This window comes from Aaosphaeria arxii (assembly GCF_010015735.1).
Source record: "Aaosphaeria arxii CBS 175.79 unplaced genomic scaffold BU24scaffold_2, whole genome shotgun sequence".
NCBI lineage: Eukaryota > Fungi > Ascomycota > Dothideomycetes > Pleosporales > Aaosphaeria > Aaosphaeria arxii.
Genome location: NW_022983475.1, coordinates 2,516,221 through 2,542,468, shown reverse-complemented (window position 1 = coordinate 2,542,468; position 26,248 = coordinate 2,516,221). Strand labels below are relative to the sequence as shown.

The 26,248-nt window shown below is 50.2% G+C and overlaps 5 protein-coding genes across 5 annotated transcripts; 2 read left to right on the top strand and 3 right to left on the bottom strand.

The window, feature by feature from the left end:
• Positions 1–1,054: 1,054 nt before the first annotated feature.
• On the bottom strand, positions 1,055–4,226 carry BU24DRAFT_406076 (uncharacterized protein; the record flags this gene model as incomplete). The annotated part of the gene is made up of 3 exons (XM_033525743.1): positions 1,055–2,667; positions 2,701–3,498; positions 3,554–4,226. 3 exons carry the CDS (start codon positions 4,224–4,226, stop codon positions 1,055–1,057), a joined length of 3,084 nt encoding a protein of 1,027 aa, XP_033387746.1.
• A 12,689-nt stretch (positions 4,227–16,915) lies between these two features.
• On the bottom strand, positions 16,916–18,038 carry BU24DRAFT_447912 (uncharacterized protein). The gene is made up of 3 exons (XM_033530852.1): positions 17,460–18,038; positions 17,297–17,401; positions 16,916–17,242 (listed from the first exon to the last, which is right to left on the bottom strand). Exons 1-3 carry the CDS (start codon positions 17,993–17,995, stop codon positions 17,170–17,172), a joined length of 714 nt encoding a protein of 237 aa, XP_033387745.1. The 5' UTR covers positions 17,996–18,038; the 3' UTR covers positions 16,916–17,169.
• A 126-nt stretch (positions 18,039–18,164) lies between these two features.
• BU24DRAFT_119487 (thioredoxin-like protein) lies at positions 18,165–20,675 on the top strand. The gene is made up of 3 exons (XM_033520881.1): positions 18,165–18,533; positions 18,590–20,162; positions 20,220–20,675. Exons 1-3 carry the CDS (start codon positions 18,337–18,339, stop codon positions 20,559–20,561), a joined length of 2,112 nt encoding a protein of 703 aa, XP_033387744.1. The 5' UTR covers positions 18,165–18,336; the 3' UTR covers positions 20,562–20,675.
• A 499-nt stretch (positions 20,676–21,174) lies between these two features.
• BU24DRAFT_119489 (enolase C-terminal domain-like protein) lies at positions 21,175–23,114 on the top strand. Its single transcript, XM_033520882.1, has 5 exons — positions 21,175–21,395; positions 21,460–21,564; positions 21,661–21,811; positions 21,894–22,439; positions 22,529–23,114. Exons 1-5 carry the CDS (start codon positions 21,351–21,353, stop codon positions 23,026–23,028), a joined length of 1,347 nt encoding a protein of 448 aa, XP_033387743.1. The 5' UTR covers positions 21,175–21,350; the 3' UTR covers positions 23,029–23,114.
• A 184-nt stretch (positions 23,115–23,298) lies between these two features.
• Positions 23,299–26,151, bottom strand: BU24DRAFT_419022 (uncharacterized protein). Its single transcript, XM_033527111.1, has 4 exons — positions 26,046–26,151; positions 25,927–25,992; positions 23,686–25,844; positions 23,299–23,635 (listed from the first exon to the last, which is right to left on the bottom strand). The coding sequence occupies exons 1-4, from the start codon at positions 26,062–26,064 to the stop codon at positions 23,546–23,548; spliced, it is 2,334 nt and encodes a 777-aa protein (XP_033387742.1). The 5' UTR covers positions 26,065–26,151; the 3' UTR covers positions 23,299–23,545.
• Between the last annotated feature and the right edge of the window lie 97 nt (positions 26,152–26,248).

Sequence of the window (26,248 nt, the reverse complement as noted above, 5' to 3'; positions counted from 1 at the left end):
GGAAGGAAGGCAAAGGCAAGGCAAAGCATGATCAAGGCAAACGTATTTAGACTAGACGATATGCGGGCGATGCTGCCCTACACCTCTGGGGCTGATACCACAAAAGCTATGCAAATCGGCCACCGGAATCTGTGATAGGCAAACCGCGAAACCCATCGTGGAGATTCACGTGAACTATACTGTGTTTCCAGGGGAAGAGCATGGTTAAGGGTGGCGGCATCGAGACGCATCCGATCACAGGGTTGAGATATAGCCGGTGCACTGAAGTTTGAGGCAGACGTTCGAGGTTCGGGACCTGAAACCGCTCAGGCGCCAGATACAAGAGAACCCGGCTCGACAACCAAAACTGAATGACGTCGAAGAAGGCAAAAGTCACATAATAAATACACCTAGAGAGTTCAATTCAACAATTTCATTCTACTCTGCTTTATGTCGAGCGTGCTCTCGCTAAATGCGCAGTCTATATATCTAGGTCGAGAAAGCACAAACTTTCGCCGCACAACAGCTAAACAGAGACAAGAGAGAAAAATTTACAGGAAGTGACAGCATCTGCCGCTATCCCTTGCTCTAACAAGCAGGGACAGCCGATGACTCCAGAGACTGCATGCCAGCGCATCGGTCTAACAGAGCTCGGAGATTGTCGTGTATCTACTGTCCATGGGTCGAATACTTTTGCGCCTGGCAAATGCAAGCCGTGAGGTAAATCTTCTAATGCTTTTTGGGGGAAGAGAAGGAAAGAAGAAAATTCGTGAAGCCAAAACCTGCCGCCTGATTTTGTCATGCTCGCCGTACCATCCATACCGATGAAAATCTAAAAACTCCAAATAAAAACTCCAAACTAATGCGCGGACCCGTTCTGTGACTGGTCGTGATATGCGAATGCAACCCTCTAGTGCTTCTAGTATGTTCGGTGGTTTCTAACCGCTCTGATAATGATGATGATGACTCGCCGATCGTCCGTATGAATCGTGTTGGGTGTGGGTGGAATGTGAAAATGCTTGAATTTGTTGCCTGTTGTGTGCTGGAGAAAGTGTACTGGTCGCTCCGTGGTCGTCTAATTAGCGCTTGAGTCGATTGGCGTGAAGAGGAGCTTCATGTCTAGTGTCAGGTCGGCCAGCCCATAATTGTCGTCGATCGCTGTCACTGATCCAATATCCAGTCCTTTTTGGGCAGAGTCAGAAGCAACATGGGCTCTGATCTGTTTGAGGATATTGAACACTTGTTGACAGCGGAGATCGGCTTGAGCTGCCCATTCTTCGCGTCGGGAGTTTCGAAGAAACACGCGTGCCAGGAAGTAGAAATGGATGCCGTCTCGGCAGAAGCCAAGACGTCGCTGGTTGCCGGGATACTGAATAGACATGTCTTCGTCCCATTGCCGCTTCCAAAGTTCGAGAGAGCCCATGGCAACGCGCAGTTTGTGGTGGGCTTGAGCGAACTGTTGGTTCGATCCTTCGGTTGGAGTCGCACGCCCACTGCTCCCGTTACTCTTGTTGCCATCCGCAGATGTCCAGTCCTGAGATTGTGGCGTGCTTGTGCCGCTCGAAGAAAAGCCGTTGATGTTGGACCGCGCCGTCAGGTTGACAATCTGGTGCTGGATGTTGTATATTTCGACATGAATAGCATGGATCAGAACGAATTTGCCGTATACATTCGTGCCTCTCTGCGGGAAATCGCCTCCATGGTGAAGGTGGTGAAGAGCTTCGGACATGTAGACTTGCTTAGGCCTTCGACTGCCCGTGACATTTCCATTTTGCGCAACTGCACCCCGAAGGCCGAGGGCCGTGGCACAGTCTTCCTCTGAACCAGCTTCCCATGCGGCATCGTCGGATGGCAAGGGTAGAGAAATCTCTTTGGGGTCAAACTGTGGCGGCAAGTTGAAGAACATAACGAGTGATGCATCCATCAGGAAGATAAGATAAAACAATCGGACTCGCTTTTCTTGTTCGACCCATGATTCCCATGTCCAAACATCCAACTCTTTACCATCAAGAGGTCCCGGTTGGTGTAACACGCTAGAAGTGGGATTTGTCAGGGGCAAAGGATGTAACAGACCCGCACGCCGAGCGACATTGGCAAGAGTTCGATATTTCTCCCTTCCTTTCTGGCGTTGTTGTTGGCTGCCATGCCAGATTAACAAGGTATGAAGAAGTAGCAGTGCCTGTATCTCTTCGAGACAAATCGTTTCGAGCTTCTCGTTGGCGGCCACTCCAGACCCGATTCGTGTCGCATGCTGATATAATGTCGAAGAGCGACACAGACATTTCTCCAAAAGATCCATCAACCACCGAACTTGCGTCATACCCATGCGGCTGGAGTACACAGCTCCCACACAAACCATCGCGAAGACGAGACCATCATATGCATTAACGGGGTTGAAAGAAGGCATATGTATCATCGGCCAGTGGAAATGCCAGTTTTTGTATCCTTCCAAAAAGTGTTGCAGATTATCCGCAGATAAAATGGCTTTCAGGCCTTCAAAATCTTGGGCATCCTGCGATCCGGACGCCAGTGAGGGTGATTCGGGGAAACAGAACGATATCAACGCTTCTGCTTTAGACTGTAGAGGATCAGACGGGCCAGAGACCCAATTATCAAACAACGGCGTGTCGACCAACCCAGAAGCATCGGAATAGAAACCACTGAACATGCTAGGGCGAGAGGGTTCATCTGGAGTCTAAAAATTATTGACAGTCAGAATACCTGACGTTTTTCCAGGGATTGGGCCACTCGCCATACTCGATGTCATGAGAAAGTTGTCTTGGTGCTCTCCGTTGAAGGAGCCATTCCATCTGAGTGGGCTATCCTGGGGGTTTGAGATTCCATCAACGTTTGGGAGAGTTGGCCGAGGGTAGCTGGTCGGGTTTGCATCTTCAGATTTGACTGGCATATTGTTCTGCGTCATCTCGGGGTGATTGACACCAGCATCATAGTTGTAGTGGTTAGGACCGCCAGACACGTTGGCCGGGTTTTGTCCCTGCTGTGCTCCGTACGAGTTCAAGTCGTGAGCGGAAATGTTGTTGGACAGACCGGAAGCACCACGGTAGTCGTTACCGTTATAGTTTACGCGCGGATTACCGAATTCAAGAGCGGACATGCTGCGGCGGTTCTCCTCGACGCCGCTTCCAGGGCGAATGAGACTATTGGATCGGGAAGTACGCGCGGACATGGACTGCTGGTGGGCAGACATCGGGGGGAGATTGTCATTGTATGCGGTTGGGTCCGATCCCATAGGGGGCATAGGAGCCATTCCGACGAGCCCGTTACCATAGTTCGCGTCGCTGTAGGGCACGGAAGAGTTCATGTGGTTCAAGTACGTGTTCGTCTCGGCGCCATTCTGAGGGCGATTCTTCTGAAGATGGTTCTGCGCATTCTGCAAGTGACTAGCACCCGTAGGGTTTCCACGCCTGATGGAACATTTCTGGAAGTGACGCTTCAAGATGTCACTTCTCGAGAAAGTATCCTTGCACAAGTTGCACTGGTAAGGCCTCTCGCCAGTGTCTAATTCCGTAACGTTAGCAAAATAATTATCCAATGGGTTCGGGGTTGTACTCACGTCGCAACAAGTGGCGCTTAAGATGCTTCAGGTGTAGGTAAGTTTTGTTGCAGTGTGGGCACTCATATTTGCCTTCAGCATTCTTATTTGGGTTGGTGGGTGCCTTTCCCACGGTAGGCGCTGGTCTTCCGGGGTGTGTTGGGAGGACTCCACGGCGACCTTGCTGGCCAACCACATGCACGGGCTCCGGCTCTGAGTTGGGCAGAATTGGGGCGTGAGGGTACAACTGCGCGTGCATTCCCATGCCAGGAGCTCCAGCGCGAAGATCTTGGAGTCCATTCAACGACGGGGCCGGAGCCAATTGATGCGCGTTCGAATGGGCCGCAGCCGTTGGGAGCAGAGGCGGCTGGGAAGAAGAGTATGAAGACGTTGGCAACATGTACGAAGCAGGCGAGGGCTGTATAGGTCGCAGCGGAGGATGCTGTGCGATGGGAGGGATCGAGGAGTTTGCATTGGGCGCAGAAGACGCGGGCGTATGGGGGGTCAAAGGCGTCTGAGGGTTGCTATTGTGGTGGCCACCGTACATCGATGGATACTGGGAAGAGCTACCGTGCTGAAGGGGAGGCAAGGTTGGCAAGTGGGATTGTGATCCATTGTAGGACTGGTGTCCTAGAGACTGATACTGGCCACCTGATGGCTGAGGAAGTCCATGCTGGCGGAAGCGGTCGTCCATGATACTTTGAATTCACGAACGGAGCAAAGAAAGGCGCAACTGAGAGATAGGGCAGGCAACCAAACCATCCGACGATTCAAGTGGAAGCGTGATGGGTCGCAAGCAACAAAAGCCGGCGGGACTGGATGGAGGGGTTTGGAGATGGGTCGAGGATGGGGAAAGGATGGGCCTCGAAGAAGCTTTGCGGAGCCGGGTGGGTCTGATGTGATTTGAGAATGAAGTTGATAGAGGAGGTTGAGAGGCGTTGAGCGGTGGTGACACGCGTCGGCAGTGTATACTTGGGGAAGTATTTGGAGAGGCGATTGGGGAAGAGGCTACAGGTCAACCGAGTTGCGAACGCGCGACCGAGGAAAAGATGGAGAAGCAATTGGTGAGAGAAGCTTGTGTAGGTTGATGAGTGGAGGTGGATGAGGAAGAGAAAGAGGAGACAGAGTGGGCGGAGCGGAAGGAGAAGAGTGGGTGGGTAAGGAAGGTAGGTAGGTAGGTAGAGTAGGAAGTAGTGGTAGGTAAGGTGGAGGAAAAGAGAGAAAAGAGAGAAAGTAGAGGTAGGGTAGGGTAGGGTTGAATAGAGTAGAGTAGAGTTAGAGTAGAGTAGTAGGTAGTTTAGTGACAGTAGCGGGAGTAGCAACAAGTAGTTACAGTGAATTGCAAAAACAGGTTGGCGGCGGCGACGGTGGTATGAAGTTAGAGGCAGTCTGTTGCCGAAAAAGCGCGAGAGAGCGAAAGAGAGTGAAGGCCCTGGTAGTGGAAGAGAGCGTGCCAGGTAGGAAGGGACCAGGGACAAGCGCCTTGTGCAGATCGCAGGGGGGCCCACAAACTTTCGGTTGAGGCTGATAAACCAAGTGGAGACGGCAACAGAGAGCAGGTGATAGAGAAGAAGGACAAGATGAATCGACGTGTATTGTTGTCGATGTTTTGTTGTTGTTGTTGTTGTTGTTGATGTTGTTGATGGTTGTTCCTGTCTGTGTGTAATGTCCCGCTTGTATGGCTGGATGAGGTGCGGTGTGTGGTGTGTGTGGTGTGTGTGGTGTGTGTGGTGTACTCCGAATGGTTGATGTGTGTGCGTGTGGTTCGTGTGGGACAATGATGGTCCGAGAGTGAGACCCACGAGGTTAAGAAACGGCGGGAAGTGGGAAAGAAGAGATTTGGGTGGGAGGCTTATGAGCAAGATAATTGGGGAGGGTGGGATGAACGTGGATTGGTAAGTCGGTCAGTAGTGAGTACGAGCAACCCAACTAATTAGTGAAAGGTGAACGTCGGATGCTGATGACGATGGCGATGGCAATGATTGTTGATGGAGGTGGTAAGTGAAGGTAAAGAAAGGTAAAGGTGATAAAGGTGATGATGATGGTTGATGACGGGAGAGTCGAAAGAATTTTTCAGATGGCAAGAGGGAGAAAAGTCTTGGAATTGGAGGAATAGGAAACTACGTATCTACGAGTACATCACGATACTACCACACACAGGCACTCACCACTCACTCACTCACTCACTCACACTACACAGTATCTGACTGCCCAGATACCTTCCCTACGGTATGAAATAGGGAAGGAAGGAAGGAAGGAAGGAAGGAAGGAAGAGAAGGAGTGAAAAAAGGGAAAGGGCAAGTGCCAGGGTGCCAGGGGCGAGAAGAGTACCTTACTACCTCGTAACAAAACAGAGACAAGAACAAGAAAAGACAAGACAATCACAGGTAGTGAAGAGGGCGACTAGACTGGCTTAGGTAGATGCCAGCAAGAAGCAGACACCCCAATTACAACACAAGAACAGGGAATACTGATAGAAAAGAATAGAAGAAGAAAAATACAAACGACCGGCAGGGAAAATGGGCAGTAATAACGGACAGGGCAAATGGGCAGGGCAATTCCACGAGCAGTGAGCAGGGCAAGGAAGGGCAGGTCAGACCGCGCCTCCGATTCCGCAGCAGCCGCCTTGCTTTCCTGTAGTCAGAGGAGAGGGAAGTAGCATTCCCTACTATGGCACGTAGGGTAGATACTAGACTAGGGTAGGTACGCCCTCACAAAACATACGCCGGTGCTGGCCGATTTGCTACATTATATGATTTACCAAGTACTCGTAGGTACCGCAAAGATACCTAGAGAGCCCATCTAGATAGATACGGAGAGTAGGTACACCTAGGTACTCCGTCCTCATCTCATTAATCATCCCTCTTTCTACCTCCCTTCTACCCTCCTTCTACCGCATTCTCCCCTACCAAAAAAACCCTTCCCTACCTAGAACCTGACCTAACCCGACCTAAAACCAAACCTAACCCGACTATTGATCGAACTACGGTGGCCTGAGAGGAACGCGACGCGCCAGAGCGAAAGAAAAAAAATATAACACACTAAACTACTAAATAAAACGAGGCTAGCAAACAGAAGAGGGTGTGCCGACGAGAGACCTGCAGGGTACAGGCAGGCGACTTTGTTCGACCCTTCTTTTGACACTTCGGAGATGCGAAAGGCGCGACGTGAGGCGAGTAGTAGGTCGAAACACGCACACGGACATAAAGTCGGTAGGGTAGGTGCTGTATTATACGGAGTACTCCGAACACATACAGGATAAGTACATACACACGATGGCTCTCTGCAGAATGTAATATCTTTGTAATACCAAAGTTGAATGAATGGGTGGGATGATGAGGTTTGGAATCATGGGTGGCGGTTTGCTCCGTAATTGCCCTGACATGCACGCAATACCTTGCGGCGAACGGCGAAAGTAGCCGGCGTGGGAGGAGGTGAGGCGGTGGCCTGGATGGGTTGGCAGCATGGTTGGCTGGCTGGCTGGCTGGCTGGCTGGCCCGCTGGTTGCACACGCTGTTCTGCTGGGACCGCCCCTTGGGCACAGAGAGCAAAAGGGTGTTGCAGTCACGTATATTCCAGCACAACAACGCATACTTCAGAATGGCTTCATGTCTCTAGCATCTACAACTATACGGCCTGTGTGTATGTGTTCAAACGCGCGATCCACAACGACTACTCAGCCAACCGCCCCGAAATAGATCCCATCTACACGACCACGACCACGATCACACAGCCCAGAACGAAACCAAGTGAGACAAGGCGAGACGGAGGTACGCACTGCCAGAACAAAGGCAGTTACAACATCCGTGGCAATAGGCTAGAAGTATAGCGTAGCATCAATAGCCTAGCCTTGGTACTTGCATCGGCGTCGGATATTCATCGTCGGAGACAGAAACAGAGTCTCCTATGTTTTTTATTCCTCACGTGTAGTAAGGCGTTCTCGCCATCGGCCGACTGTCTCAGCTAAGCAGAATCGTGGTAGTGCTGATTGATTGATTACCATCATCACCAATATTGGCGACAAGCCAGAGGCAAGACAAAGACAAGACAAGACAAGGAAGTTAGTAGTAGCGAAATGGTGGAAGTCCAAACGAGCCCAGCAGGTAGTTTAGTCTCACGATGGTATGATACGAAACGAAACGGATCTTGCCTCTCCGGCCGTTCTACACATACCAACACGGGGCGAGCGGGCGGGCGTCGTGGGCCACGGGGACCGTCGTTGCTTTTGCGCGAAAAGCATGTGCCAGGGCGTTTAAGAATGCATTGTCGTGAATTCTTGCTGCATTCGGGGGATTTGGAGGCTGCAAGCCGATAGTATTTGGAAGCTCCCGTGGAAGATCTGGATGAACCGGCAGATGGCTAGATGCGATTCGCGTTGCTTCACGAGGCGGATGGGGGGAAGTGGGTAGGTGGGTAGGTATCGGAGGTGTGGCACATGTAGAAAACCACCGATCGGGAATTATCACGGATTGACAGATTCACGATAGAGCGGCGATGATGGCGAAAATGAAGTTGATAGTGGTGGCATATGGCAAATTGCAGACTCATCGACGCCGACACGGGAAGAGCGGCTGGTAGATGTTGTTATTACAGGTAATGGGCAGCCAATTGCTGGCCAATTGCTCACGAAGCAATCTCTAAGCGGTAAACGTGTCGATAGGTTGTGGTTGTGGTTGTGGTTTGTGGATATCAAGTTGGATGTGTTGTTTTCCCTCTGCAAAATACGTGGTTTTCCTTGTTATTCCCTGCCTAACCAACTAATCGCGTCGCGTTCAACACGAGGTACACAAGATATTCCGTGTAGTAAGCATACGATGATATCATGAAGCTTTATTGACGGAGTACCTACGGAGTATCTGAATTTGGAATTAAAGTTCTGGCTTCAGCCTCTCCGACTGAATTCATGATGTTGGTTCAATGTTGGGTTGTGATCATTGGGGGTCTATGGACAATTGGCAAGAGTGTGGCGCTGGGAATGTCACCTTCACGACTCGTATGTTCTGACATTTTCCTCATGCCTGTGTCATACTTTGAATCCGAACATGTCTACTCCGTATCTGCCTCAAGAACCAATCCTTCCATCCGACAATACCCTTGCATTCCTTCCACCTAACGTGATACAAACCCCGAACAAGCTCCGTTCATATTCCCAGACTCCCTCCGAGACCATGAGTAAGTATCCAGCAAAAAGTGCAAGTTGCAATGATTCGGAACGTATTACTTTGCTCGGTTCGACACGGTATATGTTTGTGGCATTATACGCGAAACTGGAATGAGATTCTTGCACATTGGCTCGCCCATGCATGAATCGTGTTTGTCTCAATTCCGCCAACAACCCGCCCACGCATCCCACGCATCCCATGCCAACCTGACCGTATATCGATAAGCGCGCCAGTCCCGCAAGCCATTCTTGCTCTTAGCACCAAGGCCCAAGGGTGGCTTTTCAGAACAAAGACTCCTAAAGTGCGTTGCCCGCCATACCTATGTATTCGTAAGGAGGTCACCATTATTCCATACGTCCGGTCCGGTATGTCGGAGCGCCTGCAACATCCCGATATGCCATCTCCTGTCTCAACTTTTGTGTCGCTTGATGCCGCATTCACAGTGTGATGATATGAGCTAGGCGTATTCCGTATTGGAGAGCAGGGAAGAACATTTTCCCAGCCCGGTTCGATGCCTAATCAAATGATACTCGCTTTCTTCACCGTCTTCACGATGATCACAGTCATCTCTATCATTATTAGCGATCGTGGTTGCAGTGACTTGCAGAATTTTCTCTCTTGTGAAATCTGTCGTCCTGATTTGGGAAGACAATTGTCGTCACGATCCAAAAGTTTGATTAGCTATGACGATTGGTAGACGCTGGATTGACGCTGAGACGCCGGTCGACCGTGGGCGCGTGGCAGAAAGGCCGTCCCATAGGAAGGTGCACCGAGCTCCAAGCCACCCGATATGCACATGCAGGGCAGCAGCCGCCAGGTCTGCAATAATGCCCAGGGAATAATGAGAGGGGTCTGCAAGGATGAGGAAAAGGACGACTGAACGAACGAGATGTGCGCTGTATGCACGTTTGAGTGGCTGTTTACAATCATTTCCTGAGGCATAGCTTGAGCCTTGGGCAACCATTTAGGAATACTCCGTAACGAGGCGGGCTATCATTGTACGTACTGTGTACGATAGGACGGCTACCTATTATCCTGCAGTACCTAACTAACTACACGATTAATGATAGGTACGGAGTGCAATTCTATCGCCGAACGCATCTACATGTAGAGGAGACAATATCGTTATACGATTACCTCTATTCATTCAATGCAGTATCAATACTTGAAGGACGGAATTAATTGCGCGGTGTGCTGAAAGGATGTAGAAGGCAATAATTACCGACAACAGGCCAGTCGACATCCTGGAATCTGGCTTACGATGACCAACACGCGCGAGGACTGCAAATACGTAAACAAGGTAACATTCTTGTGAGCAAATATATCGTGAGGATTCAAAGTTGTTGTAACAGTAATCTTATTCTGACCGCCTCACCCATGGATTACAAGCTGAACTCCTCTGCGCAATACCAATAGCAAATCTGAACACTTACTCCTTCCGGTATCTATAAACAGCCTTTCATTGTAGGCACACTGTCGTCTATACGCATACTGTGTAATTAGTTGCAACTTACGGAAGGACGAAGAGCGAAGTCACCGAGTGCAGGGATTGCTGGCTTGGGACTATCGGTAACAAACGGGAGAAAAGCGGAAGGTTTGAATCTGATTGATATGACGTCTCGCCGAGCCAAAGAGGCATCGCGCAGGATGCAACGGCGGCTGGGATTCCCTGCCCCAATGGATCCGATCAGAGCTCTCGGACTGAATGCTGTATCGTATTGCTGTAATGTATCTCCTCCGTGACTACATACATACTCTATTCCCCTGCCTATGCTTCCATCTCTTCCTTATTCCCACCTCAGGCTCACCCGATCCATCCACGCCATCCTCCGCCCCCATCATCCTTGTAAGCCACTTTTCATCGGCACCAGCACCCACAAAACACCACTGTCTTCCAGAAATCTGCACAGAAGCTTTGGAGTACCAGATTCATCTTTAAATTCAGTTGATACTGTGTACATACTTGCACGTCGCTTGAAGCGGTAGACTCTATGCACCACAGAATTCACCTCTCTCGCAATGAAACGCACACGGCCGATGTGCTCTAGGGACTTTACCTGGAACTCGAGAGATCGCTAATTACGAGTACTGAATGGTTGACGATACCTTGTCGTGCCGCCTACCTTGCCTTTCCTTGCCGACGAGCGGCGAGCCTCGGTGCATACCAAGTTCGGTTCTCGCAACACGTATACACATATCGCACACCGCACCCAGGCCTATATCCAGCCACGAGACTATTGGTGCTGCTAGTCAATACACTCGTTATGCTGCTCGTACTCGTGCCTGGCTGCTGTGTATGTATTCGAAATCTCCTCCTCAGCGGTAACTGGTCTCTTTTGGTCACTGTTGGCTGCGCGCATTTGGGGAAATTTCCACTGCTAAGAAGACACTGCGCCATCTAACGTTGACTACGCGCTGACAGAACATGTCTCCTACTGCGCTGTGACTCAGTTGCTGGCATCATCATGGCATCCCCCGTACGAGTATGAGCATTATTGATTAATACTGGTCAGTGGTGGTGACAATTTTAAGGTCAGCTTACGTACAAACATTCCGCGTCGCCCTCCAACCCCGTGCCTGTGTGACTTGTGTTGTGTTGTGTTGTGCACACTAGGGTACGAGCAGTTAGGACTCCCGATGTGGCATGCCGAAAACCACTTCCGTGAACTTGAAATGAGACAGCTCTGCCAGTTACCTGCCAGTGTGTAGGGCGTGTATGTACGTGCAACCTAAACCATGTGCGCATACACGAATTGCAATAGCGCATGCGGTTTACCAACAGAACCATTCCCTGCCGTCTTTCATGCGTCATGCCACCACCCTACTCTGTGCTGTAGCATTTCATTATCTTCTGTCTGTACGATGTAGATGTTATTACGGTATCAGTCTCTCTAACAGCACAAAACTTGGCATCAGTATTGTGATTCGACCTCGGATGTTCTGCAAACGAAGATCCGGTGGTCTCTCATGCTTGGCACTGCTGTACCTTCAATCATAATTATAATCAATTAACAAGAAACACATCCCGCAAAGGGAACCTACAGTTATCATTTCACATCCTTCGTATCGAGGCGACTACGGGTGCCAACAGCTAAACCCGAGAACGTTGGGACGGAATCGAATACATTTCCAAAGAAGTAGAATATCCGTAACGCCATACATCCCGACCTCGTTACTCTACGAATAAACTTCTCCAACTGTTCTTTTACTAATCCTCTCTCTGTGTGCACTTATCCATGTGCGGAACACCTCTACATCATCACCACCGGTTGTTTGACTCCGATCCAGCTTTCCAGTCGGTTGCTCTCTTTCTCCATGGTGAAGTACGGAAAAGGGCACAGTTGCAACCGCCCATTGTACTGTACGAAATCTTCAAACGCCGAACTAAGCCCGTGTCTCGTGGCGTGGCGTACCGTAGTCTATTGTGTACAGCAACAATTCTCCCACTCACATCTCAACACTCCTGGAACCTGTTATCACGCCTTCAATCATCTGCACGAACCCTGAACGCGCTAGTTGGGTTTTTTTTTTCTTTTCCTCCTTAGGCCAGTTGTAGCGCTGGCCTTGGCGGGAAAGACTACAGTGTTAACTCCGACCGCCAACTCAAGGTCCAGCTGGTTGTGACAATCACTGGGAAGAGGGAGCCTCGTTGTTCGTGAGGCGTGCAGTCTGCCGAACGGTTCCCGACGATGAAAGCATATCGCGCACTATTTTCCAGCAACGCATACCCATCAGAAAGTATCAACACCTACTCCGACGTACACAAACCTCGCGAGAAGTTGAATTAAGCTATTTGCTGGAGACCCACGCGCGGTCGGTGGTGCACGCGATCCTTCCAAGGGCCACATGAAGAGCGAGCTTTAGGGTTTCTTTTTCAATGGGGCAACTGCGGGAGACTTGACAGTCGATGTCAGTTCCCCTCCACCCTCCCACCCTCCACTCTCCCTTCTTTGGGGTTGGATTTGGGAAATCGGGTTCACTGCAATAAGCTATTGCAGCGTGCCGCCCGCCGGCTCCATAGAATACTTGTAATGGGAAGAATAGGTGGGTTGGGTGGGCTGTCCAACTGTCTGCCGCCACACCGCGTTGATCCTAACTTTGGGACCATGACCATAGCCTTGACCTTGACCTTGACCTTGACCTTGGTCTTGACTTATGACTTATGACCATGCTCATAAGTTCATAACCAATTTTCATTAATCTGCTTAGTAGTCGTTATTAGTGCCAGGAACTCCTCCCACTCCCTTGTCCTCTTTGCCGATTTCCGATGTCTAGCCGGATCCGCTAAACCCGATCTGTTCGACCTTTGCACACCGTCTCTGCCAGTCCAACTCCTGATGCATAACATCGCTTCTTGGCTGGGCATCACTCGTCGGCAAAAACTAATAGTTGACTTGTCAACATGCATCGACGTCCCGTCCATTCGATATCGAAGTCTCTTCTGTTTCCGTTCCGTTCTTCTTCTATTCTTTCCTTCCAGAGTTCGGCCGCTATCGATCAAAACTATGCAACTAGTCACGCCAGTTGCCGTTGGTCGCTGAACAACTAATGATCTGCTACTGCAAGTCTCCATGCACCTTCTGTCCTGCTACCTGTCCATCTCGGATTGGTGACTATCGCTAGTTCCCAATGCAGTATGCCCTCCAGGGAATGATGACGGATGGCTCGATCCGATCACCGAGAACAGCGTCATTGCCGTGAGGTGTGTATGGCCTACAGTCACCTACAGTAGGCGATTTTTCCCATGCAGGTTCTGTCCGGTGATTTGGGAGGTCGCAGTTGTTTCCATCCTGCTTTCACGTCACGGGTCAGGCTCATTGGGCTTTGTGTGTGTGCACCTCGCCGTGCCACTTCGGCCCACTATCGTGGCTTTCGTCCCATGTGGCAGTATGCGAAACAATGGCGGTGCTTTGTCAAGTCTGACAACAGTGATGCGCCGTCTACCTAGAGATGCACTGGCTTATTGGTTATTACTCGTCTCATACGGACAACTGCCACGCGCTTTCATTATTAGCTATTTTCACTGTAGTGATGGTTTGCCTGTTGGTGTTCCAGGCGTGTCGAGACCTCCCAGGCATAAGCCTTTTTCAAGGCGCCCTCACGATAGTTTCTCGAACGTCAAAATTAGACTGTGTACAGCCTTGATGATTGTGAATGAGTCTATAGTTACGGCCGTGGCGAATGTGACCTCTGGCCAGACCTGTCTTCCATCAGCACCATCATCATCATCCAGGCTCGACCCTTCCAACCATCCCTTCGCCGCATTGTGTGCTTCGTGACAACCCGTCCAGCAGCAAGCTTGACATACATCTCGCCCAGACACACTACCCGACAATCACAAGATGGAACATGATCCATCGCGTCAGGAACAATGCTGATCACAGTTCAATTCAGTTCAGTCCCTCCCTGTTTGCATCTCCACGTTTTGCCCCCGTCCCTGTCCATCATCTCGATGTCCCCAGATGTGGTGCGGTGCGGTACGCCTAATGTTAAGACCCTTTCTATTTGTACAATATGTATGCAGTGCTACCGAGGCGGGAGGTGCTCCACTATGCCATGCAATTCTTACTTCTAGATTAGTCGGGAGCTTGTGTGAAGGGTTTATCGGTTGGTCGTGTGTTGTTTTGGTCGTGTGAGGGAAGAGGAAATGATGATGGGATGTCACCGCGAATTTGTGGAATCTCATAAATCACACTCGTATGTATACACATGTATATATTGGAATCAGACGATAATTCAATATCTGCAACAGTCGTCTGGTATTGGATCTCAATATAACTACATTCGATCGCAGTGGTGGAGCAACATTTCTGAAATATCATGCGTAAACATGTGGTTGTAACATGAAGCAATTTATACACCAGACTCGTATTATCAAAAAAGACGTTCATCTTCGATCCGTTTTTTTCTCCTGAGTTTTTCCTGTATCTCTTCTATAGGTAGAGATGTTTATATTAAGCGGTATTGTAAGACGAGAAGGTTTTATGTATATACTTTATGTTCTTGTAAACTGTGTACATACTCTACGTGCTTCATGAACGCTTATACATAAAACTGACAAAAACAAATCTGATGCGGATAGTGTACACTTTACTTTCATCTGAAATCCCGTACGCGACCTACGTATCAATATCCTTTCTCCCAAAACATATCTTAACATCGAGCAAACCGTAGGCAACGATGCTCTCCCATCGCCAATAATCCTCACTTGATTTCTCATGCAGTATGATACTTACATGATCTCAAAATGTATTTACTCTCGCGTGTCCCAGTCCACTCAAGATTGTTACGCAACCGCAAAGTATCTCTCCAGCTCCAAGTAACGGGCACTGGACTCCCCACCCCTTTTGGTGTGATCAGGACACATGATATGAATCGGATACGGTAGAATGGACTACTGCTACCACCACTGTCATGGCCGTCTAATTCTGTCTATTCATCCGTCAGAAAGTGCCTATTACAGCGATATTGGATGTAAGCTGTTTTGACCTATTTCAACGTATGTGTATTCAATCCACAATTCACAGTGTCTACCCACGAGTACAATGGATGTTTACAGTAGCAATGCGATCTCTCCTCAATTAAAATTGTAGATGGAGTGGTAGGCTCTTTATTAAGCAACCTATATTCTCTTTTACATCATTGTACGGCTTATCCCTGCCGATCGTGTTAGTGGTTGAGAAAATGAGGATGGAGTAGGCGGGGTTATTCGTAGATTCCAGTCGATGGAGAGATTTGAACCTTTATTCGTTTCGTTTCTCCTTGGCAGACACTGTCTGGTGAATAAATAAAAGATGGGGTTGTTGCCGTTGCTTCAGATTTTTCGTTGGCACTCTCTCGATGGGGGTGGTTGAAATGACGAACGGGCATCCAAGACGAATTACTTGATTGTAGGTGCGTTAGAGTAATGATTTCAGGACATGATGTACATCATTGAGACTAGATGAATGACAATTCTTATGGCTTCATGTTTTCAATTATTTTATATAGTGTATTATAGTGTACAATCGCATCAATCAATGATATAAAGACTGTAAATTCTAATTCTAGCAATAGCAAGATATGGATTATACTAGGATCGATGGTACGGATTAAACAATCATAGAAATAGTATTCTTCATTGACTATCATTCTTGGGACAGGGTTTGATGGTGTCGTTTGATTGTTTAGTTACATACGTTCAAGGATATCTTCTGGGTTTTTTATGGAGAAGTATAGAGTGACAGTGATTTAAACTCCTTAAACCGGGATATCAGAAGCATATGTGCTTGTGGACACTAGGAAAAAAATCACTCTACCAAATTATGATCAGTTCCAAATATCGTATGGAATGATTGTGGTTACTGACAGTCCATAGAAAGGACTGAACAACATGGACGTTGGTATTCTTTCTTATACGATATGGCTTCATAAGTTGCAGAGCAATAACTAATATAATCCGAAATATGATCTGTATGTTGCCATAATGTATAAAATTGTGTATAAAATTGTATACTAGATAAAAGTAATCCACGCCATGACTTCAGCGACTGCTCCTGCGATCAAGCCTGACGATTCATTTTATTCATACTCGGAGCCACTGTCGCCTCTTAGCCTGTCTAACTATGTTCTATGTTTTGGATTATTGATGAATACTAAAAAATATACCGGATTTGTGGACTGCAGCATATTACCTTGCTGGTACCTTGAGTGCATCGTTTTAAGATAGAATATAATGTCAACATATTGGTAGAGCGTACCTGTCACCCCGTACCGTGATGAAATGGCATCCGAAGATCAACCCAGACACAACGTATATCTTTCAGCATATGCGGGTGTAGGATAATATCTTTGTCATAGTAAAATGGGTTAGAATCAATCTACATGTCGGTATCCGCTCCTCGGAGTTAGCACACATTACATTCCTGCTTACAGGTCGGTATGAGATGCTATATGCGCAGCATGAGATTCATCTATAAATCATGGCATGGGAGAATTCTTAATGGGTTATAACATATATGTGATCAATGAACAACGAATGCATAGCCAGGGGACGACGACGATTGGAAAGTGGCTGTAGATAAGGTATCATAAATTAAGCCGAAGTGCCACGAATATTGCATACGCGGCGCGTTTTGCTCGAGTACTATATGTAGACAGATCAGAATCTCCTTCATTTTCATGACCTATAGCTGTTCGGAATGGATGCGATCTTCCTATGCTGCTGCGATCATGTAAGTTGCTAGAATGTGTGAATTGACCGCTGTAGCCAACGCAAGACCTTACAGCAAGCGCACAGTGAAGAGTAAGAGTCCAGTAAATTTCATCGAACACTTAAGGCGCAATTTTATGTGTTCATACTGGAATTTTCTCACTGCTATGGACATGATTCAAACAAGCCTCGCGGATTGAGTCTGACTAATTAAACAGATCTGATTGGTACTTTCTTCTTTTCTCATATATCTACACAACTACCCCAAACCGTCCAGATCCAGATCATGGCTTATGAGCACCACGCTCGAAGTAGGACCATTGGCCCTCAGGTGCCTTTTCCGTGAGCTCCTCCCAGCTATTGTTTCCCGTTAGCTTCGTGAATACATGAAAGGGACGAGGCTGCACTTACATCTTGGAGTTCACCATCTCGTCTACTAATTTGTGCTCTCCCTCAGCGACCTGGATGACCTCCTCGATCAGACCAGCACCAATCTGGCTCTCGATATCGGAAATTCTACACGTTTGTCAGTACGGAGGTTTATTCCACTTAGTCCACTACAGGAGTGACATACTGCTCGGCCGTGAGTTGCGGCTCAGCCTCAAGCTTGACCTCTTTGAACGCAGCATCTGGCGAGTAGCCCTCGGGTCCTCCCAGAGTTGCGTGGTGCTTCCTTCGTTCCTTTTCTGTTCGGCTTCCCTCTGGGAAACTCTTTCCAATCTCGCCATCCCACTCAGCGGCGGCCCTCCTCTCGTCAACCTTGCGCTTCTTTGGCAGAGCAATGCTGGTGCCCAGTGTCGTGGTGGTGATGTCAAAAGCCTCTGGGTGATCTGCGACCTGCATGTCCACTGTCTGCTTCCATGCATCCCATCCCGCAGGCTTCGCTGATTCTACGATTTTGAGGCGGTGCTTGGTAAGGGCTTCGGTAGATTGACGATAGACAGACGATTCGGGAATTTGCTTGAGCTTGTCCAATGTAGAGCTGTAGTGGTAGAGGAGTGTGGAGCGAGGCGTAGGATGTGTGATTAGGCCGGTCAATCCCGTAGGGGTGCCAGGCTCGAGAAATTTACTCTGCTTGACATTGGCAAGAAGCCTCGCGGCGGCCCTCATGGTAGCGACGTGAGTGTGAGGTGTGGGGTTGAGGTGCAATGGATGGGTAGAGTCTGTGATGTCTTCGATGATATTGAATTGAGGTTGCAGGCTTGAGAAGCTCGGACCACACCTAACGCCGCGGCGACCATCAATGCTCGACTCCCCGGAACTCTACTCTGTTCTTATTGTAGAATCGACCCCCAAATTCTCGACGGACATTTCCAGCGCCAGGAACGCGCCAGGGAACACACGAACGTACTCACACATCCTCTTTAAATCCCGGCCAGATTTGAACCCGACAGTCTTCGAGGGCTACCTACAGCGCCTATCGCCGCTCCTGAGGCAGGCATCCCGCTATTATGCGCTCCCTTCTTTATACCCTCCTGTCGCTGGCGACAATCGCAACAGTGTCAGCTGCCGACACCAGCGGATCAGAATCTACCGATAACTGGGAGGCGGATACCATACCAGACACAATCTTCAATGGCCAGACAGTCCCGCCTATGAAGGAGTTGACTCCAACAACAGTTAAGCAAGAGCTAGCCAACGGAAACTGGTACGATTATGCGCTCTATCTTTGCACGATTGATCAAATACTGACATGGTCGACAGGCTTCTCGAGTTCTTCTCACCGCACTGCCCTCACTGTACGCGTTTCAAACCTACGTGGCAGACGCTATATGAGTTCTACTATACTTCTAAGACGATCGCATCAAAAGACCAGAGCGAAGGCGACTCGCTCAACTCGTTTACCCGCTACTATGACTTTAAATTTGCGAAATTGGATTGCTTAGCGTACCGCGACACTTGTGAGGAGTATGACATTCAAAGCTACCCACAGGTCATCCACTTCAAGGATGGAAAAGAGATAAAGCGCGAGAAAGGTGCACAAGATCTTGCGGACCTGAGCAAGTGGGTTGAGGAAATCCTGGAGGCCGAGCGACCAGGATCGCGCACTCAAGGCGGACCGAAGTTGCCCAAGGTTGGGGCCTCGTCTGTAGAGACAGGCCCCGCTAAGGAAGAGGAGGCCAAGAAGGCGCAGAGCTCTGTTCAAGTTGCAGCGCAGTCTTCTGCGACCAAATCTACACCCACGCCGGCTGCAAAGGTCGAGAGCACGAAACCGAAGTTGAATCTGAATCCCTCCGGCATTTCGGAGCCCCTAACAGCACAGTCGTTCCAGAATCTTGTCACGAACACTCTGGACCCCTGGTTTGTGAAGTTCTACGCCCCATGGTGTCACCATTGCCAAGCGCTGCAGCCGAATTGGGCACAGATGGCTCGCCAAATGCAAGGCAAGCTCAATGTTGGTGAGGTCAACTGCGATATCGAGAAGAGACTTTGTAAAGATGCTCGCGTCAAGGGATACCCCACGCTCCTCTTCTTCCGTGGTGGAGAGCGTGTTGAATACAACGGTCTTCGAGGTGTAGGAGATTTGGTCGATTATGCCAAGAATGCAGTCGATGTTGGCTCTGGGGTCGTTGATGTTGATCTCAAGGCCTTTGAAAAGATGGAGGAGACTGAAGAAGTCATCTTTGTCTACTTTTACGATCACGCGACCACCAGCGAGGACTTCATGGCATTGGAGCGCCTGACCTTGAGCCTGATCGGCCACGCGAAGCTTGTTAAGACCGACGACGCAGAGATGGCCAAGCGGTTCAAGGTCTCCAGATGGCCACGCCTCGTAGTTTCTCGAGACGGCAAGGCGTCCTATTACAGCGCTCTCGCACCCCAGGATATGCGCGATTCACGCAAGGTCCTCAACTGGATGAAGTCTGTCTGGCTCCCAATCGTACCAGAATTGACTTCTTCCAACGCCCGCGAAATCATGGACGGGAAATTGGTTGTACTTGGTATACTGAACCGCGAACATTCGGACGAGTTCGCCAATGCAAAGCGTGAAATCAAGAATGCCGCTCTAGAATGGATCGAAAAGCAAGAACACCTCTATCAACTAGAGCGCCAGGAGCTCAGAGACGCTAAGCAGCTGCGTATCGAAGAAGCCGAGGATCGCGACGACCAGAGAGCCCTCCGGAACGCGAAAGCCATCCGTATTGATATGGATGAGATTGAACGTAAATCTATTGGATTTGCATGGGTTGATGGCGTCTTCTGGGAACGTTGGATTCAGACGACTTTTGGGGCTAACGTCAAGGAGGGAGAGAAGGTGATCATTAACGATGAGGACGTTCGTAACCCCAATTACCTATCAACTTTCCGAACGTATGAAACTGATCTCTCATAGAACAAGCGCTACTGGGACACTACCGTGACAGGTGAGCCTATTCGCGTCTCCAGGAGTGCCATCCTCGAGACAATCAGTAAGGTTGCTTCTTCACCGCCGAAGATACCATCAAAATCGACGACCGGCAGCATCTCACGATTCTTCTTCCGCCTGCGCGGATTCGTCAGCGGCCACCCCTGGTTAGCATTAGGAGTCGTCGTTGGCCTCGTACTGGGAGGCAGCATGTTTGGAAGGAACAGGATGAGGAGAAGGGCGTTCGGAAACACGGGCAACTACTTTACATTGGACGAGAAACATGGCCATGGACTACTGGGCGTGAACGGAGTGGGAAAGAAGGATTGAGCAATGGCATATTGGTGAAGGAGGAACATATTTTGGCTTCCTCTGTATGTTTTTCGAATGTTTGTTTTCCGGGCATTTTCTGGGGTAGGGATAACTAAGGGACGGAAGGTTCTCTAGGAGTTAGTTTCATGAGGCGTCTAGCGCAGGGCTGCATGTTGTCCACTTGCTCCCGATGGATCTCTTAATTACATGACTTCACACCCACTGTCGCCAATGTTTCAACTGGGATGTTTTCACCCAATTGTCACCAATGCTTTCAGCTGTGCGAACTACTAAGGACAAATGAGAGACAATACATGCACGTAAAGCCACGCAAGGTCGAGACCTGGAGAAACTCACGATGCCCCTCCATCCCATTGCCATCTACAGCCGGAGGGGGCCCCATCACGTGCCCCTCCGGTTTTCCGGAAATCCGACTAGACCGCGGCGGGCAATAGTTCCTTGAGGCTCGGTGGTCCTATTGCAACAAGCGTGTGGGATAGCGGATCAGGTGCGGCATTTGATTTCTCCACCTATTATGTCGTTGATAGTTCCGGAGCTGTTGCGTCGTTTTGAACCGCGGGGCTTTATGGGGGAGTCCTATAAAAACGTGGGGTTGGCGGGTTTCGGAGGGAGAATTGAGCTCAAAGTCATTTCTGTCGCGTCTTTTTTCCCCCTCATACAATTCCAATCAGTTGAATTCCCTTGCGTAGAGCTTTAGCAGGCGGGAAAGCTTCGTAGATTGAAGAATTCGCAACTCATTTACTCGCATTCATTCGAGTTCATCCACATCCCATAACTTTTTTCAAGATGGTGACCATCACCCACGCAGAGACTCGGGACGTCCGATTCCCCGTAGGTGACAGCTTTGCAAAGTGAATAGAATCAAATAGCCAGAATGTTAACATTGCGGTACTAGACATCCCTCGACAAAACCGGTTCTGATGCTATGAACGCGGCCGGTGACTACTCATCCGCATACTGCATTCTGCACACAGACACAGACCTCAAAGGTCATGGAATGGTAAGATGCGCCCCTTACAATCGGTTCAATTCGCACAAGACCAGATTCTGGACATCAATTCCATTTCGAACAGTAGTAACTGACAGGAATTCTCAGACCTTCACAATTGGCCGTGGCAACGAGATCGTGTGCTCCGCCATTGCCCACCTTGTAGATCGCATCAAAGGCCACACACTCGAGTCCCTCGTCAGCAACTGGGGCAAGACCTGGAGACATCTCGTCAACGACAGCCAGCTGCGATGGATAGGTAAATTTCCCCTCCCTTCCCCCTTTTCAAGCTCCCCATCACCTTAGCAGCGACCCCCAACTGACCAATCTCAAACACACAGGACCCGAAAAGGGCGTCATCCACCTCGCCCTAGGCGCCGTCGTCAACGCCATCTGGGACCTCTGGGCCAAGCAGCTCGGAAAGCCGGTCTGGAGGATCGTCGCCGACATGACGCCGCAGCAGATCGTCGACCTCATCGACTTCCGGTACATCACGGACGCGCTGACGCAGGAGGAGGCGCTCGAGATCCTGACCAAGGCCGAGGCCGGCAAGGCGGAGCGCATACAGGAGGCGCTTGAGTCGCGCGCGGTCCCCGCGTACACGACGAGCGCGGGATGGCTTGGCTACGGTCAGGATAAGATGCGGGGGTTGCTGCAGGAGACGCTGGCGAAGGGGTACCGACACTTTAAGCTTAAGGTTGGAAGTGATGTCGCGGAGGACAGGACGAGGCTGGGCATAGCGCGTGAGATCATTGGGTACGATAAGGGGAATGTGTTGATGGTCGATGCCAATCAGGTCTGGAGTGTGCCTGAGGCGATTGAGTACATGAAGCAGCTTGCGGAGTTCAAGCCGTGGTTCATTGAGGAACCTACGAGCCCCGATGATGGTACGTACAGAAGCTCCTCGCTATGGAATTCAAAACCCATGGTCTCCATTGCTAAAGCGTTCTGAACGGATACTAATGTACATGTGTAGTTTTGGGCCACAAAGCCATTCGCGAGGCATTGAAGCCATACGGCATTGGCGTTGCCACCGGCGAGATGTGTCAGAACCGCGTCATTTTCAAGCAGTTCCTCCAGTCCGGCGCCATCGATGTCTGCCAGATCGATGCATGCCGACTTGGCGGAGTCAACGAGGTCATTGCGGTGTTGCTTATGGCCGCGAAGTTCGGCGTCCCCATTGTTCCTCACTCCGGTGGTGTTGGTCTGCCAGAGTACACACAACATCTCAGCACGATCGACTATGTCGTGGTCACAGGAAAGAAGTCGGTCTTGGAGTACGTTGATCACCTACACGAGCACTTCCTCCACCCCAGTGAGATCAAGGATGGTTACTACGTTACCCCAACAAGTGCGGGTTACAGCGTGGAGATGAAGGCAGATAGCATGGATAGGTACAGCTACCCAGGAAAGGAAGGCGTCAGCTGGTGGAAGAGCGAAGAGGCACGACCCATTCTTGAAGGCGAGAGGATATAAAAGACCTCGATCAAAACCGTAAAAATAATGCAACAATGACTTAGATACTTCGCACGACGTCGTCGTCTCAAAAGGATTTAGACGAGTGGACATAGCTTGGCATGCAACTTGTGACTCCGCTGTTTTGTGTTAGGTGATTTTGACATACTACGTACCCTATGCATCACGAAAATGCACGTCCAGGTGCATGGATCATATATATGTCCTTTCAGCCGCACACCGTTGGACACGATTGTATCCTGTTACATGTTAGGAACGGGAGATGATGGAGAGGAAACGAAGTTTTTGTATTGCAGCCAAAGCTGTCCGTCCATAGCTTTACGCCTCTGTGGCGCATGCAAAATACCTAAACCACCACATTGATGTTTGCTCAAAACTGCTCAAGTCAATCTCTCGTCCGTGCACCTGCATCGAAGAGACGCACCTCGGCTGAACGATTTGTGAACCGTTGGCTCATGGAACCACACTTGCTTTGCTTTCCTTTACTTGACAGGTTGGAAGCCAATCAGCGCGTGTTCTATTTTATGCCTCGCTTCTCCAACTCGCTGTAATAGACGACCATGCGCCACAGTTTCTTCACCAAAGCTTCAGCTTCGTCATCGAGGACCTGGATGCATGTTAGCTTTGAATGAAACGAAGGAACTAGAGTTCACTTACACCCTCCAATTCATTGACCAATTCTTGTGGACCTTTGTGAGCCTTCAGATGCGTCACGATCAGGTCTACCAGCATGTCCTCTTGCATGCCCAACAATTCCAAAATCTTCTTCTCGGCCCAGTTTTTGATATCAGTATCAACAACCTTGTCAAGAAGGTTCTCCCACGAGACCTGCCACTCCCAAAGGCCTTCTTTGGTGCCTGGAACGTCCTTTGCAAGCTGCTTCTGGTGTTCGACGATTTCTTCCTGGGTGAGGTTCGCTCGGACAGATGCATCGAAGTTGATGGGTACGATGGTACGCTTCTTCGACGTGGGTCCCTCCGCAAGCTCTTCATCGTCAAGAAGATTCTCCACTTCAGCAACTGTGCGACGAGGAGCTTCTGCTTGCTCGACCTTCTTGGCTGCAGCACCAAGGGATAGCTTGAACGGCTGGTTCTCGCGAGATGATCGAGTAATCTCCTCGGCGGCTTCTTCAAGGAATGCATCTGCTTTTCGAGAGTTTTCTTGGTTTCGCCTGTTCTGTGCTGCCGTCTCGCGGTTCTCCTCGTTACGGTCGTTGGCATCATCTCTTGCTTCCCGATCACGGTTGCGTGTACGTTGCCGCATGTATTCGCCATGGTCTCGATAGAACAAGAGGGTCTTCTTTGAGGCCTCCACGTCATCATCGAAGTTCTCCAGGAATTTGGCCTGCACCTCCCTTTCCTTCTCGCGCTCCGCCTCCTCGTTTCGAAGTCGTCCGCTCGTGCGCTCCAACGTCTGGACAGCTCGGCTTTCGTACTTGAGCCACTGGTTCAATTTCTTGTTGTAGACCTCCTCCAGCTCGTCGTCACGCTTCTTCCTGCGACGATCCTCGATCTCCGAATCGCTGGCAGAGTCTTCTTCGTCCTCGCGGTTGATGTACACGCCATGGTTGAGAGCACCTCCGTTAACAAAGTTAACGCCGCCTTGGTAGTCGCGAGGGAACTGGGACCCCTTAGGTCCACTAGGTGCGCCTTGGATACCGCGTTCGGCCCTGGGGCCAAGTGGAACACCGTTTGCCCCTGCACCGCCAGGTCCTGTTGGAGCCGAGGCCGGGGGTGAAGCTCGCCGATTATCACGGCGGCGTTGCTCTGCCTCGATTTCCTCCTCCCGCTTCAGGCGCTCCAAGTCTCGTCGGTTCGAGCGGTCGCGGAAAGCAGCGATCTCAGCGGCGACCATTTCGCGCATCTCTGCCGGGATATCTGAGAGCTCGTCTTCGGCGTTGAAGGCAATCTGCACGACCTCTACTCCCTCTCCGTCCTGGGCCTGGGCGTCCGTCATTGCTACATCTCCTGCTGCATCGACTGGGAGAGGATTCGGAGGATTGAACAAGCTCGCAAGGACCTCCGATAGAGTCTTCCTAGCGGAATCGATGCGAAACTGGGTTGTTTCCTCGTCGTCACCGCGGCGGGCTTTCCAGTCCTCGGCATATTTGATCGAGGCGTCGTCAACCACCACTTGCAGTTTCGTCTTCTCAATCTCTTTTTCTTCCTCTTTGTCGGCTTCGTCCTTGTCACCGTCCTCCTTCTCACCTTCATTTTTGTCACCTTCATCCTTCTTGTTTTCTTCCTTAGGCTTGCGAGGTTCCTGACGCTTAGTAGGAACAAGGACATCCTGGAAGATCTCTGCCGCCGTCTCCAAACTCTGCGCATCTTCGTACTCTGCGAATCCAAACGTCTGAATCTTGTTATTGGCATCGGTAGCTCTCGTCCAGCGCCGCAGGTTTCCCGCCGACGCGAGTATCCTCTCCATTCCCTCGTCACCACCAGCACCCTCTGGGATATTGCCGACGAAGATGGTGCGCGCGATCTCCTCGCGCGTCGGGGGAATAAGCATTACCAATCCGTCTCTTCCTTTGCCCTGGTCATCTCTGTTTCCTTCCATGCCCAGGCCGCGACGTGCTGGGGGTGCACCGCTCTCCCGTCGCGCCGAGGGGCTGTCGAGAGCGGCGCCGCGCTGCGGCCCACCGGTCCCGAGTCGGATGACTGGCGCGTTGAAGTTGATGTTCGGCATGTTGGCCGGAGGCTGCCAGTTTGGAGGGAGCGCTCGGGGTCCACCGGCAGCGGGAGGGCCGCCTTGGTTGTGGTTGACGTTTGGGGGGGCTACGCCAGGTGGTGCTGCAGCGGTACCTGGAGGAGGTACTGGAATCGTGTTAGTTAGATAGATCATGTTGAATCTGACTAGGAAACATGTGGCGGGAAATATGAAGCCCAAAATACATACCCATCCCTGGCGGTGCCATACCAGGCGGGCCTCCATAGCCAGGAGGAGGGCGATTGTAGCCAGACGCTGTTCACATTAGCTATTGCGGCTGCGAAGTTGATGAACACTGGCGAACGAACCATTGTAATTATTGTACATCGCGGAAGCTGTATCGTTTCTTTCTCACAGGAGCAAACCAGCTTCAAACAGACGCGAAGGAAGAACGTGTTAACAATTGCGCGCGTGGGAAGGGCTGGAAAGAGTAGTCAAGGTCGCAATCACCATCTGAAGATCTAATTTCTACGCACGGGCCACATACATGCCATGCCAAGATCGACCTCCA